At 37.9% G+C, this 21,101-nt stretch overlaps 1 protein-coding gene across 4 annotated transcripts in view; it reads right to left on the reverse strand.

The window, feature by feature from the left end:
• The window catches only part of LOC139955968 (uncharacterized), a 595,985-nt gene that overhangs the window by 253,381 nt on the left and 321,503 nt on the right, over positions 1 to 21,101 (reverse strand). For all 4 annotated transcript variants that reach the window (XM_071955175.1, XM_071955174.1, XM_071955173.1 and 1 more), the window contains exon 29: positions 1,080 to 1,421. In XM_071955175.1, the coding sequence (XP_071811276.1) occupies positions 1,080 to 1,421 (342 nt within the window). The remainder of the gene's footprint in view (positions 1 to 1,079; positions 1,422 to 21,101) is intronic.

A 21,101-nucleotide genomic window follows, 5' to 3' on the forward strand; every position in this document is an offset into this window, starting at 1 on the left:
ATGGAATGCATGTATTGTTTGATACCCTTCCAAGGATCAATTTCTGTAATATACATTGTTTCAAACGAGGCATGAGGCACACAGAAACAAAAACAATCCATATACAATTTAGACTGAAACCATAAATATGTGTGTGGTCCTACCAATATCAATAGTGATTAAAAACCCTCAAACCCATGTACAGAATAATACTCAAAGTTTATATCATATTAATCAATGTAAACTGTCAATGGTCACAAAGGAGCTCGTCAAAGGCTAAACTTGACCAAATTTGTAGAAAGAAAAGGTGCATTGTGAACTTCTCCTCAACTGCAAGGTTGACAGAATTCATACTTGCAGATGTATGCATGCAAGTGGTTGCCTCAATGTGTGATGATGTCATAGTGTGAATTATAAGAAGTCAAAGGTCACTGGAACTGAAAAGCATTATGGTCGGATCATGTCAAAATAACTAAAGAACCTACAGTAAACCATTACAAGATCTCATGGCAACAAAGAACTCTTCCCTTCCTTTCCGCCTCCCACCCCACCCCTCACCAGGCAGACAATATCCACAATTTGAGCACTAATGGACAGTAGCTTACTGAACTGACAGGCATCAATGGAGTTATATTGCAGTTTTAGCAAACAAGGATAGCATACAGTATGTATGGCGTATAATAACTAATGCATGCCTATATATGGACATATCTTGTAGAACAATCATATATATTTCATTTCATCATCAAATCTGATGACACGTTTGAATAACAATAGATTGGAGGATTATTTAAGCCTTCACAGCGGTATTTAATTAGCTTTCCTCAGTGATGTAAAGCATAGTCAATAACTTCCATGACATATCTACAAGGCTATACTGTGAGTGATATTCGTGTATCAAGTATATCCTTCTCTACATGAAGGTGGTAGCTTTCCCTTGCATGATGGTTTATGTAAAGATGGGTGATGAGTCTTATAGACTTTTTCAAAAAGTTTATCCGCACTGTGTCTATAGCAAGGTATGGATGTAATATCTTGTCCTATTGTATGGTCCAGTCCCTCCTACTAAATTGTTTCACTTCACATATACCTTCACATACCATTTTCATTTGTTACTAAGACCCTCCATGCAACAGCTGGGCTTTCATCTTCTGTTACAGTGATGGTGTAGATACCAGTCCTTGCAGCTGTCTCCATGGTAGTAGGTAGGGTAAGAGTAGCAGGTTCACTGTTGATGTTTGTCATTGCTTCATCTGGTACTCTAGGACTATTGAGGGTAAACATATAACCTGGAGAATCTGCCCCACCTGGAAGAAGCACTGCTTTATCAAATGTTACATTGGCTGTTTGGGAACCACCTGTGTATACTTCAATGGTAGTTGGATTTGTTGTGGTTGCTACAGGACTCCTTACAACAGCAACATACTGAGGATTAGACTCATCTGGTAACAGGAAATAACATGTCACATGCTTAACAGTTTCACAAAGACTGCAGGAGACTCTGAGCAAACAAGCTTCAATGAATTAGAGATGAATAATGATAATTATGACTAGAATTATCAAATATTGTGGAGAAATAAAACCATATATAACCATCCATATGACACCATAACTTGTGACTATCGAATAAATATCATTTGAATCACAAAAACTGCAACTGTGGAATCATAGCTATCACTTTCCAAGTTGAGGATATAGTCTAGCTTGGTAATACTAACTAACTAATATGGCCATTGCATAGCCAAAACAATAAAAACTATTAACACTGTATGATAAACACACACATGCTGATATCTGTCAAGGCAGCATGTCTTTTGTGTTTTGACCAGTTCCCCAGCTAAGATCACATCATTGATATTCTGAGAAATATTCACAGGAATAAACCTTTGGCAAAAAATGAGCAATGATAGTTTTGTTGATCAACAATCAATTGAGTCAATACACAGGCTTGTGTAGTGAAACCCTTATTGTTTCATTAAGATTGCACCTACTAGAAGTTAGATTTTCCCCTCCCTGTGATAGATTCCCCCTACAAATTCTTGGTGCTCATTGAGTTCGATAGCCTGTCATTTCATTGCAGGATGTTGGCATGACAAAACCTTTATTCTTGGAATGACATTGCTTTGTTCTCCATGTGAACCAAGAAGAGTACAAAGAATACAAGGGCTAAGCTTTTCCCAGAAGATGGAGATCTTCTGGAAATAGGTGACCATTGTGTGCACCTCTTGTTTATGAGCTCATTTCCTGTGACTACCATCACTAAGTTGTTTACACCTGGTGTTTTAGTTGTTGTTAAGTATGATGTTACTGTGTCCCCCATAACAGTAAGCTGATCATCTGTATCCACTATATTTGAGCTGGGCAGGGAGTTGTGTTATCTTAGGATACTCTTGCCCTTGGCTCTATAAGAAGGCCAGTTTACCAGTGATCTGTGCCGCACACTAGATAGTCTTAGTCACTCGTAATTGGTACAGACTCCATCTGACCAGACTGTTAAACCCAGGGAATGCTTAGGGCGTACAGCCTGACAAAAGTGTTAGTTGTCATGGCAACCTGTGATCTAAGTAAGTAGTTGTGCATGGGTTGAAGTAGTCAGTGTGCACATGCTAGCAGAGGAATTTCCCTGTTAATGTACTATTGTAGATTTGGCACGTACATATTAAAGTTGATGTTTACACTTGTTGTTATTAAGCCCCATTGTTATTGATTATATTGAATATTTAAGTTCCCTTACATAAAAGTTGGTATGCACACTGTGCGTTATTTGCGCACATATTGTACGTAAGGCTAAATACACATAAAAAATCTTTGGGCGTAAACGCTTCTTTCGCCCAAAATATGCACAACTTACGCTCTTCAGATACTGTGTGCGTAAAAATCAAGTGCATCTTCAGTTACATCATCATCAAAATAGGGATTTGCAATATGTAAATGAGCTAAATCGATGATAAGTCAATTTAAATCAGTAGAAGTCAACTTAAGCTGCTAGAAACTGTTAAAAGTTGAAGGAAATTGACTTCTACCAATTTAATTTGACATATCATCCATTTAAACTGGTAGATGTCGATTTAAATTCACATATACCGATTTGTTTTACGTATCATCCATTTCAATAAGTATATGTCAATTCAATTCAGTATATGATGATTTTGAACTGGTAAAAATCGAATTAAATTGGTATAACGTTGATTTAAAATGACAAACACCAATGTAATTTGACATATCATCAATTTAATCTCGTAGTTGTCGACTTAAATCAATATGTCGATTTAAACTGCAGGTTATAAAGAAAATTTAAATCGACATCTACCAGTTTTAATCGATGTCAATTTTAATCGATAAGAGTCAATTTAAGCTGCTATAAATTGGTATAAGTCGAAGAAAATTGGTATATGTCATTTTAAAATCGGTATGTTTCGATTTGAGACTGATGCCCAGCCAGAGTGAGCAGATGTGTATTGGGGACTTTTCATTATGTCATGAAGTGCATATTTCGGACTTGTCTTGGAATTTCATACTAACTAAACAGGAACCAGTGCTTCCCACCAATGGAGAACAAGGTCATTTGTCATTGCTGTCCTTTGTCAAGCGACAAATTTAAACAAGTTTTGTTTCCCTAAAATATGCCCCTACCCATCTCTCTTCCTCTATACAGTAATTGTCTTTAGAAACAACATAACAAACTATGCATAACCAAGACTGGACTGGATAAACGTTAGAGGTGAACAATGTATGAATGTTTTATGTACATATTTAGCTTTAACGGTGAACAATGTATCTATGTTTTATGTACATATTTGACTTGAAATGTATATTCACTTGAAGTGTGTATTAGCCAGCAGGTTGTGCATATTGGCTGTATCATGTTGTATTGTTTCATATTTTTACGCATAGAATGCTAATACAGCAGTTTCACACGAGTGGTGCCTCCATGTGCGTTTAATGTACATATTTATGTGCGTATTTATTGCAATACGCATCTCCTTTGGGCATTTTTTAACCTAAAGTGAGTATTCATACTGTTTGAAGTGCATTTTATTCAACAGGTTGCGCATATTGATGGCATTTTCATGTGCGATTTGTAAAAATGCACGCGTAGTGAAGTGAATAAACAGAAGTATACTTTTGTGTACGGAAATTAGGCCACTCACCTGACATCCCGCAACCATCTAGGATGATGCAGACATCACCAGTAAAAATTATTCATTAATTTGCATGAAAAAAATTAATGTCCGTTGAATAAATATTGCTATTATCCATCAATATAGATAAATCCATGCTCCAATAACTGTTCAGTTACCAGCATATAGCAGTAATGACATAATGAAAATACATACATTGACAGTTTGTTCCTCTCCAGCCATCCTTGCATTGGTTGTTTCCACACACACCTGTGTCTAAAGCACAGAGAGCGTTATCTGCACAATGACACTCCTGTTTACAGTTAGCGCCAAACGTCCCTGTTTCACACTCTGGAAAGAATTGAAGAAGGTAAAATGTAAGTCATGACATTGCTGATGAAGTACTGAAACATGGTTGTGATATCAGAAAACTAAAGAGCACACATTACAGATATGATCTTCACTGCTTAAATAATCGTTCTGAGAGACCTGTAATGTGCAAAGTGATAGAATGTATACCATCAATGAAAGTCAACAAACTCCTACAAGGTACAGTACCTAGTCATAAAAGTGACATTTCTTCCAATTTTACAGAATGGATAATTGGATGATCTCCCTTATTTCAAATATCAGGAAGCTGTCTCTACCAAAAACAGAAGCCACAAATGGAGTCTATTGAATGATGACACCACTAACACCATTGAAACTATTGTCAGCATTGAAAGATAAACGGGTATAGCTCCTTGCCGTTTTACGACTCGTTAAAAATTCAGATAAAAGAGAATGATAAAAATACAATGTTATCACTTAACAATATGAATGTAATATCTTCCTTTTGGGAAGCTTCTTCAAATAAAATATTAAAGAGCAAATTCACCGTCAGAACCAAAATTTCAGTATATTTATTACCATGTTTCAACAACAAAGATACCAAATCAGAAAAAAAAATTACAGTGTATAAATTAAGTAATATGACATGTATGTTCATATCAACACATATAGCTTACCACATAACCTAACTTGATGTTCATATGCCAAAAGTGTTGTTAACAACAGTTTTTGGACAGCTCACACACGTTTCACTAATATGATTAACATTAATATTTCCAAATCGAAACATACATCAGGAAAATAATTAAACATGATACAAAGAAAGGAAGACCTCATCGATATAGAGTCTGTATCTACAGCCTATCATTTACTCTAAGCAATTGTATTGGTGACTATATTCGAATCGACTCAACAATCTGTTTGTCATAACTTCTTACAAACAAAGTAGTATTGATACCTTCTGTACAGTTTAGTCCTTTATAGCCAGCAGGACAGAAACAGCCAAGAGGATCAGGATAACAGATGATTGCACCCTGACATCCATCAGCATGGTCATCACCAGAATCATCACATTTATACTCAGCATTCTGACCAAAGACATTCCTTCCATGAACTGTTGATGAAAATATGTTTGTATTTATGTTATTTAGATCCTCCTGCAAGCAGGAACTTGTGAAGAAGCCATCATTGCATGGCTTATCAAAGCCTCAAGCTGACCGAAGTCAGTCTCTTAGAGTTATATTTAACGTCCATGATTATGAATTGTCAATTGTCAACAACTCTGCGACTGGACGACAAACATTCATCTTGGAGTGACTCGAACTCGGGAACTTATGATTGAAAGGCACCGGCGTTAACCCACTGAGACACTCCACTCGCCTTTGTAATATGGTAAATATACCCTGCAGCTTGGTAGAGATGGTGATATCGTTGCCCCTGGGGATAATTACTTGGTAGGCTATTTCTGAAGCAGGCTTTATAGTCCAAGAAGCTCCACTCAAATATATGATTAAAACATTCTATTGATTAGGAGATGATTTATTCTCTCCCTGATACAATTATAAGTTCAACTAAAGCAAATAGGTATATATTATATGGCGGTAATATTGATAGTGAGCACTGGTGGTGGGAAGCCAACCCAAGTTAGCAAGACAAGATGTGCGAGAGCACTGAGGTCTTTAACGTTTTACTCCCAAGCTATTATGGAAGCCAATGAGCAGAATACCTCACCAGTTAAATGAGTAAGATAAGAATTTTTCACCAGTTGAGCATAGTGCAGTGTTATATTGGTTTAGTTTTTCTGTGTCACCACGAGTTGTATTTGAACACTGTCAAAAATTATTAACTTAGTGTGAAAGAGATGTACTGTGTTCATTATACAGTTCGGTTTGTATTCAGAGTTGTCACGAACACTAGTATTGCTTGTTTGGTTATTGTATTTTCTTCTATGTATTTCACATTATTTTTGTGTAAGAGTGATTATCTGTAATATTACTGAATTGGCTGAGACTGTTGCCCCTGGTGTGTAAGAAGGTTTGAATTTCATTTTGAAGAATTTCATGTTAGCCATTTATTCCATCTGGCATCACGATTCCTTGCAACATATTTTCATGTGTCCAAATTTGACCAAAGAGATTGTTTATTGTGTTTTGTCTGTTGACCTCCGGAATGGCTATCATTTTCTCCTGCAAACCTTGTCTGGCAGAGACGAAGGTACTTAAATCTGTAATATCTCTCGCTATCTGCGGTTTGCTTCACTAATAAGCAGTAAAGTTAGAATTGATGTTGACAAGATTTCTGACAACAAAAACCAGATCGGTGACACAATCTGGCCAGAGACATGTTACCATCAACAGCTGATAAGATTGAGGTTAATTCAAAATTAATACTTAAAATACAAGTGAATGTCTCTTAATGTTGATATTATTTCCTGAATCCAGCTGAAGATCAAACTTGAATTTAATAGTACAATTAATCTTAGTAAACCATAACAAACATTGAGAGCATCTAGTTACATGTTTATTGAGTGACTGATTATGGTATCATCCCTAACATTTCTTTACTACAAGAGTTGAAAGTGAAGATCACATTATTAAACAGTGTTGATTCAGCAATTCTTTGCTAAGTACTGCTTGAGGGTAAAGGTACTTACAGTAACAAGAAAATCATGCATTGTTAATTGTTAAGACAATTAATTAATAAACTTACTATTTTCACAATTGTTTCCACTGAATCCAGGAGGACAAAGACACAGACCAGTTAAATCTGAGCAAACTCCTCCGTTGATACAAGGTTCACATGTATTAGTACAGTCAGGTGGACTCCACATGTTCTCTGGACATTCTAAAATGTAAAGGAATATATTATAACATTGATGAATCAGTTTGCATTTTGTTCTTTCTTGTTTTCATACATTTTGTTCTTCATAAAGTATTGGAAATACAAAGGTTCTACAGTACAAATCTTTAACATACAACTTGGTATCCTTGATGTATTTCAAAGTTTTTGCTAATCAAATCTATTTAAACATACAACATGCTATCCTTGATGTAAGGTGAAGCCTGTAGGCAAACTGTCTAAGCTTAGTGCCACCATGGTATGGCGTGAAGCATTCAATAAAAGTTTGGCCAAAAATGCCTCCAAGATCGCTGGAAATGGCACTTCCCAGGCCTTGTAAGTTGCATCTAAGCATTTTCTATTTGAAATTACTAGCCATATTATACCTTATCTACTTGTTATGGGGTACCTGTAACTGTATGCCAAAAAGACATTCGTCTTGTCTTTCATCATGCTATGAGCAAGGCATATACCACAAACACATACATGCACATACACACCATTTAGATTGCATAGCTAACCATTGTTATTTGTACCAAAAAGTCAGTGCATGAAATATGAACACTTAAAGAATGTTATCAGTCATGAAAATTTCAGTAAATTCAACAGCCAGTCTTAACTGATTGCACAGATATATTTGTGTATGTCAGTATCTCATCCCACACTACATTTGTACACATTGCGATCTTCCCTGCCTAAAGTAAATACCATCCTATAGACTCCACTGTTTTGGGCCAAAAACAGTCAAGATTGAATATCTACCCTGCAGTTAGAATGCTAGCCATACTGAATGCTAATCTGCACAAATTCATGATTAAACACAAAGTGTACTATCTCAGTGGTCAAGCCAAATTTATTTTTACACAGGAAAGTAGAAGACACTTGTGTTTACAATCGGATGATGAATCCTAGGCCTTGTTCACACTTAAGAACGCACTCGCCTCAAGTCCGCAGGAACGATTATAATTCCCTTAGTGTGAACGCTCGTGTACTCTTACTTCAAACCCCCGCGTGCACTCTTAAGAATACTCCTCCTTTCAGGGTTTCTTCAATCCCTCTTGCGTTCTTAATAATTGTAATGTGAACAGTCGCGGACTTATGGTGAACCAAGATCTTCCGATTAATTTATAATATCCGCTCTATCCATTTGCAATTTGGCGGGTAAATTTTTGAACGTGCAATTGGCCTTCCACACCAATCTGTCTTAGTGTACAGACCAGTGAAGCATACCTATGTTGTGCTTGTTTGTTCAAGTATCAGTGTATCACCTTTCTTAACCAAAGCACTGCCTAACGACTCCAAACTCACAGGTTTTTGAAGAGGCCAAATTGGTAATTTTAGAATCGGTTGAAACGGCAATTACTAAAGGCTAAAACTATAACGTAGGGCCTATCCTATAATGAAGTTAAACTAACCTATGCATAGACCTTACTAGGTCTTTAGACCTAACATTAAATGCCTTTGATGTTGGATTAGCCTCAAATTACACATCAGCAGTAGACCAGTGACTAACAAGATCATTTGCTCATCCAATTGAAGGGTTTGTGAAGTGGTATGGATTGGGTTTGAAATTTGAATACAGTATATACTATTTATGTGCCATAACTGAACGTGATGGCGCAGTGGTGTACGGAGTGGTACGTACCAAATTACGTATTACTCCGTACACCACTGCGCCGGGACATTCAATTATCGCACATAAATAGTATACTGTATTCAAATTTCAAATGAATTGTGGCAACGGCAAACCACAGGGAAATGACCTACTGTATTCACGCCTCAGTACTTGGGGGAGTTTATGCTATCAAGTAACAACTTATTAATGCTCAGTGAACTTGAGGAATGCCTTTCTATGACCAGGTTTGATCGACATGCCTGAAATACTTTACACAATGTACTTTTGTGGTGGTTGCACAGTAGTTAGTGGTGGTATATTGTTCAGTTCTATACCAGCACTATACAAAAAAGGACTATACAAAAAAGGTCAGCATCACCTACCTACTGAATAGGATTTGTGTAAATAGACTGGCAAGAATCCATTCAACGCTTTTCTAGATCAAATTGTTTTGCAAAACCTTTGACAGTGAGAACTTCCATGCAACTGTGCAAATATACCCACCTTTTTTTTCACTTAAGCTGTTATCTATTATTGTGTTGGCAAGATTGATGAAAGACGTACCATATGCAAGGCTCTGTCTTTACAAAGCTTCTGTTACACATGGCTGCCTTTTTCACTTCTTTGAATGAAGTCATTATAGGAACTATATGATATCTAGTATGACTCATGGCAGCATTTGTCTGTTCAAAATGTCTATGTGTTTGTACAAAATATAAATAGTTACTTAATTCTGCTTATTAAAGAAATTACGGGAATTAAATTTTTATTCACATAAACCTTTTTATTTCTGTAATATTAAAGCATCCGTATTCATTATGCACCAGGTTTAACTACTATAAGCAAGAGCATAGTTGATCTCTTCTACTTTATCTTGCACTACCGGGGTAGAGCCTACAGATACATTCTTGCTTTGATTTCTGCACCATTGTCTTGAAGACATTAAAAATTAAAGTGAGATTTTGGTGACTGCAAATTTTAGACCTAAGATATCTGTAGAAAGGTAAAGCTAAGGTAAGGGAGCAGGAGGGCCATGTCCACATGCCTACCTGAACTACAGTAGGGCATTTTATATTGTGTAAGTTTGTTAAATATAATTAAACTGTTCCTGTTAGCCACATAGAACACACATGCAGGCACACATGTGATCCCAGAGTTTACCCACTGATATTAACATACAAGCTTTTAGCTCTCATTAAAAATAGGTGGTTAATTGTTCAAGAAAGGGCTGGTACTGTTGAGTAGTGATGAAATGACATTGCATATTAGGTATACTTTATATTTATATGACAATGCTCCTAATTTGAATGTTATGTAATTATATGTTGACAGAATGGTTTCATTTACTCAAGAGCAGAACATATTTGGTTCTTAAGCTTGAAGTTAGTTTTAGAGTAACCTCTAGCTATGTTTGTAGTTGAGTTGCAGTAGTTGAGAAGGGAGCAAGATTTATTAGCCCAGATGAGTCCAAATGGCAGAGAGCCATGGGCAAGGTGGATGAAATATCTATATGACAATGATAGAGAAGTTGCCAATGGATTGAAAGGCAGTTGGCAACAAGTGGGTGTTCAAAGTCTGGTGCTGAGGGCTCAGTTGAAGGGTACGAAGCTCAACTTGTGACAACAGGGTTCTCTGAGACATTTGGAAATGAGAATGATGAAACCTTTTGCCCAGTGATCAAGTTTGAATCACTTAGAACTGCCACAGCCTTTAGCAGTGAAGAACGGACTGAAGCTGCATCAGATGGACATGAAAACTGCCTTTTTAAATGGCAGCCTTGGAGAGACCTGTGCATACATATGTAACAGCCAGAGGGTTTTGTTTTGTCAATGGCCAAGAACACCTTCTATGCAAACTAATTAAGCAAAGCATTTATGGCCTGAAGCAGTCGCCCCAATGTGATTCCTGCCTCTACATGGCCTCAGAAGGATAGGTGTTTATCATTGCCATTTAATTATGTTGATGATATTCTCTTGGCTGAAAAGGGTTATAAACGAATGGAACAAGTCATCTCTCGCCTATCAGTTTGAAGTGAAGTTTATAGAAGAACTCCATATTTCTTGTTATGGTGTAGATCAAGGACTGTACTTTTCTCAGGTGCGTATCCAGGGGGGGGGGGGGGCACACCACCTTCTATGCAAACTAATTAAGCAAAGCATTTATGGCCTGAAGCAGTCGCCCCAATGTGATTCCTGCCTCTACATGGCCTCAGAAGGAGAGGTGTTTATCATTGCCGTTTATGTTGATGATATTCTCTTGGCTGAAAAGGGTTATAAACGAATGGAACAAGTCATCTCTCGCCTATCAGTTTGAAGTGAAGTTTATAGAAGAACTCCATATTTCTTGTTATGGTGTAGATCAAGGACTGTACTTTTCTCAGGCGCGTATCCAGGGGGGGGGGGCGTTGGGGGCGCGTGCCCCCCGGGTAAGAAAAAGAGGAGAGAAAAAAAAGAGAAGAAAATAGGGAAAAAGAGGGGGGGAAAGAGGATGAAGGAGAAGAAGGAAGGGAAAAGAAAAAGAAGAAAGAGAGAAAAAGGAGAAAAGGAGGGAGTAGAAAAATCCGGCAACACACCACTTCATCGATAACAAGTGATCGGGTTGTGAATTAGTGACGTGTAGAGGTCGTGCACTGACCTACATGGAGTGTGACCACTCCTGACTTAGCAATTTCCCAAGATCAGGCCCCGAAAAATTCAAGAAATCCCAAGGGCACTGTACTGTATTGATATCTAGCAATATCCAGCGATATCTAGGGATGAAAATCCCAAGATCTTCCCTAAAGTGAAGGCAGGTAGAGAATCGAAGCATTCAGTGTGTAATGAACTTGAAACTGTGCGTCTTTCGAAATGAAAGATTGTGGGGCAAAGTAGCATAACTCCTATGGGCTCGGACTGTGCTATGCCCGTGGCCATGACCAAAAGGGGCCCCCGCTATACTGATGCACAGAAAAACGGTACCTCTTTGGATAGGGAGGGCCCGTTTTACTGGGAAAGAAATTCATGCAAGACTGAACAAGACAATATACACATTTTCACGTGATACGGAATACGGACATCATGATCATGGGCTCATTGGGTATTAATGTCTGTATCGAGCTAGTTGTGTTATTTATTATGATAATGAAAACAAAGTATATATATAATTTTAAACCCAATTCCAGCCAATGTTGTACTACTGAGTACAACATTGGGACATATGATGTTTTGAAAATTGTAAAACAATACCCAACTGATTTGAAACTGCGTTCATATAACAAAAGAAGACAGGGCTTTCATAAAAATATTATAATAAAAGGTAAGAATAAAGATGCCTTCGGCGTATCTGTTAAGTAAAAAAGCACAGGAAATTAGGCTTAGATGGATACAAAGTTTCAGCCGAAATTAGGTCTATGCTTAGGTTTGATAACTGTATTTGTACAGTAGTCTCCATTATAATCCATATGGGGGGGCACTTGCCCACCCCCCTCATGGAAAATCAAGAACTTAAAAAAACGTTAAGCATATGACATTTCATTGATTTCCCCCAACCAACAGTTCTCTAGTTATGTTTATTGCATACGGACCCATATTGCATTACTGACATTATTGAAAGTCAAAATCCTTAGACATGAGATCTCAATATAACCGATGTGTAAATGCAACTTGAACGGGAAGTATCTTTTCCGACGATCTAGGAGTATTTTTTGGCAAATAAATTGGCGTACGCTCCACGCCAACCGATGGTGGCGCTCCGCTTAGATAGTATCAAATAATGTGTTACACCTATACGACCTACTGACCCCCACCTTGTAAGCATTTCCGCGGACGCCCATGCTTGAACCTCCTGATAGAGGGCCCCTTTGGCCCAGGAGCCCCCCAGGCTCATCGTTACGCCTCTGGTGGAGCATTGCACAATAAACAGATAATAGTTATTTATTTCAGACTCATTTCAATTATTCAAATTGTTAAAGCAAACAGCAGATATCACATCATATCAGTGTTGTGATATCTATATAGCGCCATCAGGTTGGGAAATCACTACTTGCTATGATTCTACACCTGGATTATCGCTGTCTATTATCGTCTAATAAATCGTTTGTTATCCTGTTAATCCTTGAGTCAATTGTCATCATTAGAACACAACAATCAGTGAGCATGAAAATGGCGTTCCGGGATGAACATTCTGGTATTTTTACATTTCCTCAACAAAGTTTTGTAGTAGCCGTTATAAGTGGTTTTAATATTTGTACACCAATAAATTAACTGTGTCTGAACTTTCGAAAATTCCCTGACCACCATTCTTCATCATACTTCCCTCTACTCATGCAATTTTGACCGGTCTGTTAGGGGTTAAAGGAGGTTTTTCTGTCTTGGTTGTCCATAGATGAAATTTTGTGCAACATTGTGGGTATGCTTTGAAGTGTATTTATACACGAGAATTGTGAATTTTCAAATTCTGAACAAAGAATGGGCTTTAAAACCTTAAAAAGGGGGTTACGGGTATTGTGGGCTGCGACGTAGAATCACCTACAAAGGCAATGATCCACAGGAGATTCGATGAGGTCGAACATGATGTGTGACTGGTGACAATCTTGAAAAAGGTTATGGATGAAAAAAAAAACTATTGGGAAATTCTTGGTCCTCAGACAAAAGTGTACATCTGGTTGGTCATTTCAAGCCCCAGAAGTGCCATTTCCGGTGATCTGGGGGTACAAAAACCAGAAATTTCTTGTACGCTGCGCGCAAACCGATGGTGGCGCTCCGCTTAGATAGTAATTCGCGCCCCCGGGTTAGAAAATCCTGGATACACCGCTGAATCTGCTGTGGGCAGTTTGCTGTACCTATCAACTATGACAAGACCAAATATAACCTATGCATGAGCAGTGTGGCAAGGTTCATTTCCAATCCAACCCATGGGTTGGATTGGCAATGCAGCACTGTACAGTCATCAAACGTATTATGCGTTTCTTAAAGGTATCCTAAACTTTGCTCTAATGTACAGCAAAGATGGCTCAAAGACTTCATTTGATACTCATATGCTGACTGGGCAGAAGATATCGATGACCAAATATCAAGCTCAGGATATTTGTTCCAGACGAGTGGAACTGCAGTCAGTTGGAAGAGCAGAAAGCAAACAAGTGCTGCACTCTCTACTGCGGAAGCTGAATGCATGGCATTGGTGAGTGCTGCATAAGAAGCAGTTTGGTTGCAGGGACTAAACACCCATTTAAAAAGTGAATCTACCATAAAAAAAATTTAAAAATCATGAATTGCAAGGGGACAAATTTAAACAGCTGAGAAAGACTGTGGAGTCAAAGAATTGACTGGACCTTTTGCCTGCAATTGAAGAGTGTTAAAATATTAAAGTAATCTCCTTATGTCGGACTGTATTTATACTGTGTCTTTGTGTTATGCGTTAGCGTTATTTTTGTTAAGTATATGAACCCTCAAAAAATTGCATTATACTGTTACTCTTGATATAAACTCTGATGTCAAAGAGCCTGTAGAAATTACTGAGAAAGTTTCATGCCTGTAGTTTTATGAGAATGAAGTTCTGTACAAAGTAAAGAGAAATTCAGTTAAGTTAACGGCGATCAGATTCAATGCCTCGCCAACAAATAACCAATTATTCTATTGCATTACTTTAGGCCTTGGAAATTTATCAGGTCAGAGTTAGCCTATGGATACAGTAGGTAATCACAACTTTGTTTGCAAAGCAGGGCTTCATAATGTACTACAAACAGTATACGTTTTTAATAAATGTAATGTGAACGGTAAGTTATATAAGTTATATAATATCCGCTCTATCCAGTTGCAATTGGGCGGGTATTTCTGAAGGTGCAGTATGTAAGTGTGTTTGTAAACGTATCCAGGCAGTTGCCTTTCTTAACGAAACACTACCGAACAAGGCTATATGCGCACCCATTTCATTTTCCTTTGAGCCTATTCGACCAACACTGCTAACAAGTTACCGTAAAGGTTGTCAGACAAACACAAACTGGAAAACGTAGTCCACTCAAATGTAATAAACTTTAATTCACTGTACACCGACTGCACAGATTTTTGAAGAGACCAAAATTGGTAATTTTTTGTTTATTTCAAAACAGATGTTTTGGGGTTCGGTTACCATGGCAATTAGTAAACCATTATGTCTAGACTGGCCTACAATGGAGTTACATCAGCCTAGGCATAGATCTTACTACTGTAGGTCTTTGGACCAAACATTAAATGACTTTGATGTTGGTTAGCCTCAAATTTGACATCAGCAGTAAAACGCTGACTAGCAAGAAGATCTTTCACTCATCCATTTGAAGGGTTTGGAAGAAATTTGAATCTGGTTTAACGTGTATAGTGGAAATGATAGTGGTATGGAGTGCTTTGAATACAGTGAGCGATGATGCAATATTGTGGGACAGTGGTGTACAGAGTAGTACTTTATTAGTACTTAATACGAAACTCATTCGTTCTTAAATGTAAACATTAAGGCCTTGTTTTCACACCTAAACCCTTGCAATAAACAAGACATTTAGTTAACTTATTTCATAAGGGACCATTGCCAAATCTAATCGCTGTCATGAAGCCGTGTGCTCACAAGGCTATTGTTCACTTCTTCAGCTTGGTTATTCACTTGAGTGATCAGCTCTCAGCTGAGACTAAGGGGAAAATGGGAAAATGCAAATAGCTGATATGACCTTTTTACCCTTGCACAGTATGTTAATCTCACAAGCGGACTTAATACGAAACTCATTCGTTCTTCAATATCAACAAGGCCTTGTTTTCACACCTAAACCCTTGCAATGAAAAAGAAATTTAGTTAACTTATTTCATAAGGGACCATTGCCAAATCTAATCGCTGTCATGAAGGCGTGTGCTCACAAGGCTATTGTTCACTTCTTCAGCTTGGTTATACACTTGAGTGATCAGCTCTCAGCTGAGACTAAGGGAAAAATGGGAAAATATAAACAGCTGATATGACCTTTTTACCCTTGCGCAGTATGTTAATCTCACAAGCGGACTTCATACGAAACTCACTCGTTCTTGAATGTCAACAAGGCCTTGTTTTCACACCTTGTTTCCACACCTAAACCCTTGCAACAAAAAAGAAATTTAGTTAAACTTATTTCATAAGGGACCATTGCCAAATCTAATCGCTGTCATGAAGGCGTGTGCTCACAAGGCTATTGTTCACTTCTTCAGCTTGGTTATTCACTTGAGTGATCAGCTCTCAGCTGAGACTAAGGGGAAAATGGGAAAATGCAAATAGCTGATATGACCTTTTTACCCTTGCACAGTATGTTAATCTCACAAGCGGACTTAATACGAAACTCATTCGTTCTTCAATATCAACAAGGCCTTGTTTTCACACCTAAACCCTTGCAATGAAAAAGAAATTTAGTTAACTTATTTCATAAGGAACCATTGCCAAATCTAATCGCTGTCATGAAGGCGTGTGCTCACAAGGCTATTGTTCACTTCTTCAGCTTGGTTATACACTTGAGTGATCAGCTCTCAGCTGAGACTAAGGGAAAAATGGGAAAATATAAACAGCTGATATGACCTTTTTACCCTTGCGCAGTATGTTAATCTCAGAAGCGGACTTCATACGAAACTCACTCGTTCTTGAATGTCAACAAGGCCTTGTTTTCACACCTTGTTTCCACACCTAAACCCTTGCAACAAAAAAGAAATTTAGTTAAACTTATTTCATAAGGGACCATTGCCAAATCTAATCGCTGTCATGAAGGCGTGTGCTCACAAGGCTATTGTTCACTTCTTCAGCTTGGTTATACACTTGAGTGATCAGCTCTCAGCTGAGACTAGGATTTAATGAGGGGGAGGGGGGGCAGTCTATGACATCATTGGTGTGGACAATGAACTTTTTTGTTTAGGACCGAGATGAATAACATTTTGTTTTGAATAATGATTAAGTTTCACAGGTTAACTTTTTCTGGTCTAAAGCTATCAGGCATCAACAATCGATTCAAGTTTATTTTGTTTATACGATTGTGTCGAATTAGCGCACAGTTTTTTAAAGCCTATTTGTAATGCAGTATGCCAGTAGGCTTAGTGTATTATAGGTTGGCATTTGGAAGTTGTATCTATTTTGTACAGTCAAAGTAACATGGTAGTAGTTAGGTCCCTGGTGACTTGATAAATAGTTTTGTGATAGCCTAATTAAGTGACTGACGAATGATCACCAAAGATGCATGACTGATATCAAATAAATCAGCAAAATCACTTAGATCAGGATATCAGTGACTACAAAAACAGTGGTTGTTATTTATGTTGTTTTCTTACTTATTTCAAACAGAAGGATTGACAACGTTAACAAGCACCAGACACTGCCAACACCAATACGCTTTGTACGTGTGCAAATAACAATATGATTTACACACTGACACTGTTCGCGGAAGAAAACGTGCATAGCATCTTGAACTTCTTGTAGGTTGACTTTCGACATAGGTCGGATCACTGATTACTATAGAAAATGAGATGGTTGTACTACAGGAGTAAATATACAATGTTTTCTCCGCCTACCGTGCCAAAAATTAAGAGGAGTCTGTTTATCTATGAGCAGAGGCTAGGCTAGTAGATTGTCATTATAGCAGTGTTCAAGTTACGTTTGCTGTTGCAATGGCGGAACAAGTTACAGTAAAGGAGCTTATTTTTATTCTTCTACTGCATGTCATGTAACATGAGATTTTATGATAACTTAGTGTTTAATGGGCACCGCAGATGGCAAATATGACCCTCTGTGATATTTATGTTTGCATATGTTCACATGTTTAGGTTATATACCCAGACTGGCACATGTATTGTAAGCTTTGGAGCCTATCGGGTTATATTACACTTAGGCTGTATGTGTTAGTGACTGTAGGGGTGTTCGCTAATAGCGCCCTCGGATAGTCCTCACCGAAGCATTGTTTTAAAATGGCCACGCCCATGTGTCGCTAAAGGTAATTGTTGCACACATAACAGTGTAGGCGTTGGTACTGACTTGTTTCCCACCGGATCTTAGTAAATTGTTTCAGTAATGTTTAGGATAAGTTGAAATGGACCAAATGTTTATCAAATTTTGAGCTGCCATTTATATTAGGAAAAAATCCCCATATGTTGGGTAATACAGTTGGAAACAAAAGTTAGGGTAATATGAAAGTGAGCCCCCAGTGATGTTCCATTTGATGCATATATGTCAAAGGGTAAACTGCTCATGTATTGTTGTATTTCCAGTTATCATTGTGTCCGAGGAACATCACCTAGATATGTATAAGATCAATTTTAGCTCACTTAGCCAACTTAAAGTCGCCTTCAAAATTATATCTAATAAATTAAAGAAGTGCCTATGATGAATAATGAGGATACACTGCTTCTTATACCTTTAAAAACTATTCAAGTGGTTTTCTTGTTTTCTTCTTTCACATTTAGAGCTCGCTAGAGGGGAGAGTTAATTCACTGCTTGCCAAGTAAACCAATCTTTGACTGGTCATTTGTGTCACCCTATCTCCACCATGGGTGTCACCACACGGACAACCTTACCACTCCCGGCTTTACATATATGCATAACCAGTCACACGCTTTAAAAAAAATAGAAAGATGGATCGAGTTCATAACATGGCACGGAACTGAGATCGTTTCGAAAACGAGACTCTGGACTAACCATGTTTTGTTCACAGCTATATGGTAGCCTATTATACGCTATAAGTATTCATTTGCACTGCAAAAGTAACTTAACAAGAGAAAAAGTGAGTTGATGATTATTTGCAGGGTAAGCTGTAACTATTGCAATCTGTGATGTGGTGTCCTCTGTATTGGTGATTTTTGTTTCGAATTTGCAATATATTAATTTGAAATATAAAGTGAGATATAGAAAAGTTTTGTAAACCTGTGGCATGGGGTGCTCAATGCATGGAGGTAACGGTAGTTGCAACGATCTACGATTCTGAGCCTAGGCTAGGCCAAAAATCTTCATGTAACCATGACATTGATCCGACCTTTCCTTAGCCTATTCAATTCTGAAAGGTTCCACCCATATGGTTCATTTTCAAAGAGACTACCACTCAATCGCAAACAAAAGCCTAAATCAGCAAGGCCTATTGTAACCCTTATGAAAGGATGCTAGCAACCACTGCTGACTGTGGAAGCACTCTAAACATGCAAACAGACTCAAGCTCCGCCCACTCTGCATATTACTGAGAGCCAGTAGAGCTGTGGTCATGCTTAACTGATTTCAATGAATAGACAATAGACGCTCACACGCGATTAGATTTGGCAATGTTCCCTAAAGAGATTTATAACTTGAGCTCAATCATACACATGACTACTGTCACGGGTAAGGTAAAACTATTCGCTGGACAACGTAAATACTCGAGGCGGATGGCGTGTGTCTTTTCTATGAGTTTTATTTAGTCCTCATAACCAGGGGCAAAAACCGGAATTCGGTCAGTTTCCGGCTTTTACACGTTTCGGTACGTCCTTTACGATATATGACAAGATATATATATATATTGCCACAAATTCACCAGCGGGGAACTGAAGTTGCCCCTACATATACTATATTAGAATAGTGAAGTACTGCGGGCTAACGTCGCCCAACGGACATCGTGTCCAACTGCAACAAGTAACTGCTGTGGTGCACCCAGCACCCTTGCACCAAGTATACTATACCAAACACGAATACCACGCCCTGACCTGCTTACCCGGCCTATTCATACCAACATTACCTGCTTACCTGCATTTTATGCAAATTAATCTAAACAAAGACTTGCACAAATTCCATTGATGCCCGTCGAGCAATCAGTGAATTAAACAAAGCATATACTAGAATGTCGTATGTTACTAATTTGAACTTCGTGAGCAAAACAGACAACAAATGAATATTCATCAGTAAATTTATACAGCTGCACGATAGTCGTTAGACTTGCGTCAAGCATACTCGTGACAACTACAAACTTGAAAGCCAATGAACCTATTGAAACAACAAGACTGTTGCCATTTATATTTCAATCTTAACCCAAAATTCCTTTCTTCACTAAAAACTACCACTGATAGTAACAGAGAGAATACAATATTGCATAAATAAATCTACAACAATTCAACAAAGTGGAGGGCAGGAGAACTAGCGGCAGCCATTTGCGTAACAGCTACACGTACCCGAATACACAATGCACATACTTTGAATATGCAATACACATACCCTGAATACAAAAAACAAAGCGGGAGAGGCACTGCTCCCAAACATTCCCCAAAAGCCTTCCCAATTGATAAAGGATACTTCTCGGGCTGCGCACAAAATATGTCCAAATATTCTTTCTTCTGAAAACACCAAGAAAGGTGCAGATTACAACAGTTCCGAGTGAATTATTGGATCGAAAAGAATCCAAGCAGGAAACGAACATTCTAAACACTTTGAGTGGTAGAATGATTAAGGAATTGACCGGAAGGTCTACTATACTCTACTCTAGGCACTGTCTACTCTAGGTACTGTCTACTCTAGGCACTGTAGTATGAGAGTGCTAATATTGTGAGGAGACAGCAAAGTGAGGAAAAAGTAAATATGAAGAAACCTATATTAGTATATATAAGATGTGAAAATCAAACAAAATACCCACCTCTGACAATCACATTCATGATGGCATGGACTTGTTCACTGTATGCACCTTGTTCCTGACTCTCAAAGACAACAGATTTCAAAGCACTGGCATCACCACAAGATGTCTTTCCCACACAAGAGCTGCCTGTTGACCCGTCTGGATTACTAACTCCATCTCTCCTCCAACGAAGCCTTGCTGTATCTACGCTTGACTCAACCATGACAGTCACGTTATCGCCCATTGATGCACCAGTGGAATATTCCAAAGCTTTAATAGTTGCTTAAAAGAAATTTAGATGTAAGGTAGTGATACCAGCACACAGTCTGTGATAGTTACAAATTTGTTTCATATTATATTGCTGTGCTATTTGCCTGTACCTGTATGTTGATAAACCTGCCTTCAAATTGCCAAAATTATTGCTTCAAGTTTTCTAATTGATTTACATACTTGTTTAATAATCAGACAAATAAACTATGCAGTTATGTTTATCAAAGTGTGTGTGTACACTTGTGTGTATGTGCAAACATTGTAAACATTTGACAAACTCCTCTTAAAGGTGAAGATTGTTTCTTTCTTCAGATATCATGTTTGCAGACTTTTATTTTGGATGACCTTTACATAACAACAATAAACCACAAGGGTTCAATAT

The sequence above is a fragment of the Apostichopus japonicus genome, chromosome 2 (assembly GCF_037975245.1).
Source record: "Apostichopus japonicus isolate 1M-3 chromosome 2, ASM3797524v1, whole genome shotgun sequence".
Classification (NCBI taxonomy): domain Eukaryota; kingdom Metazoa; phylum Echinodermata; class Holothuroidea; order Aspidochirotida; family Stichopodidae; genus Apostichopus; species Apostichopus japonicus.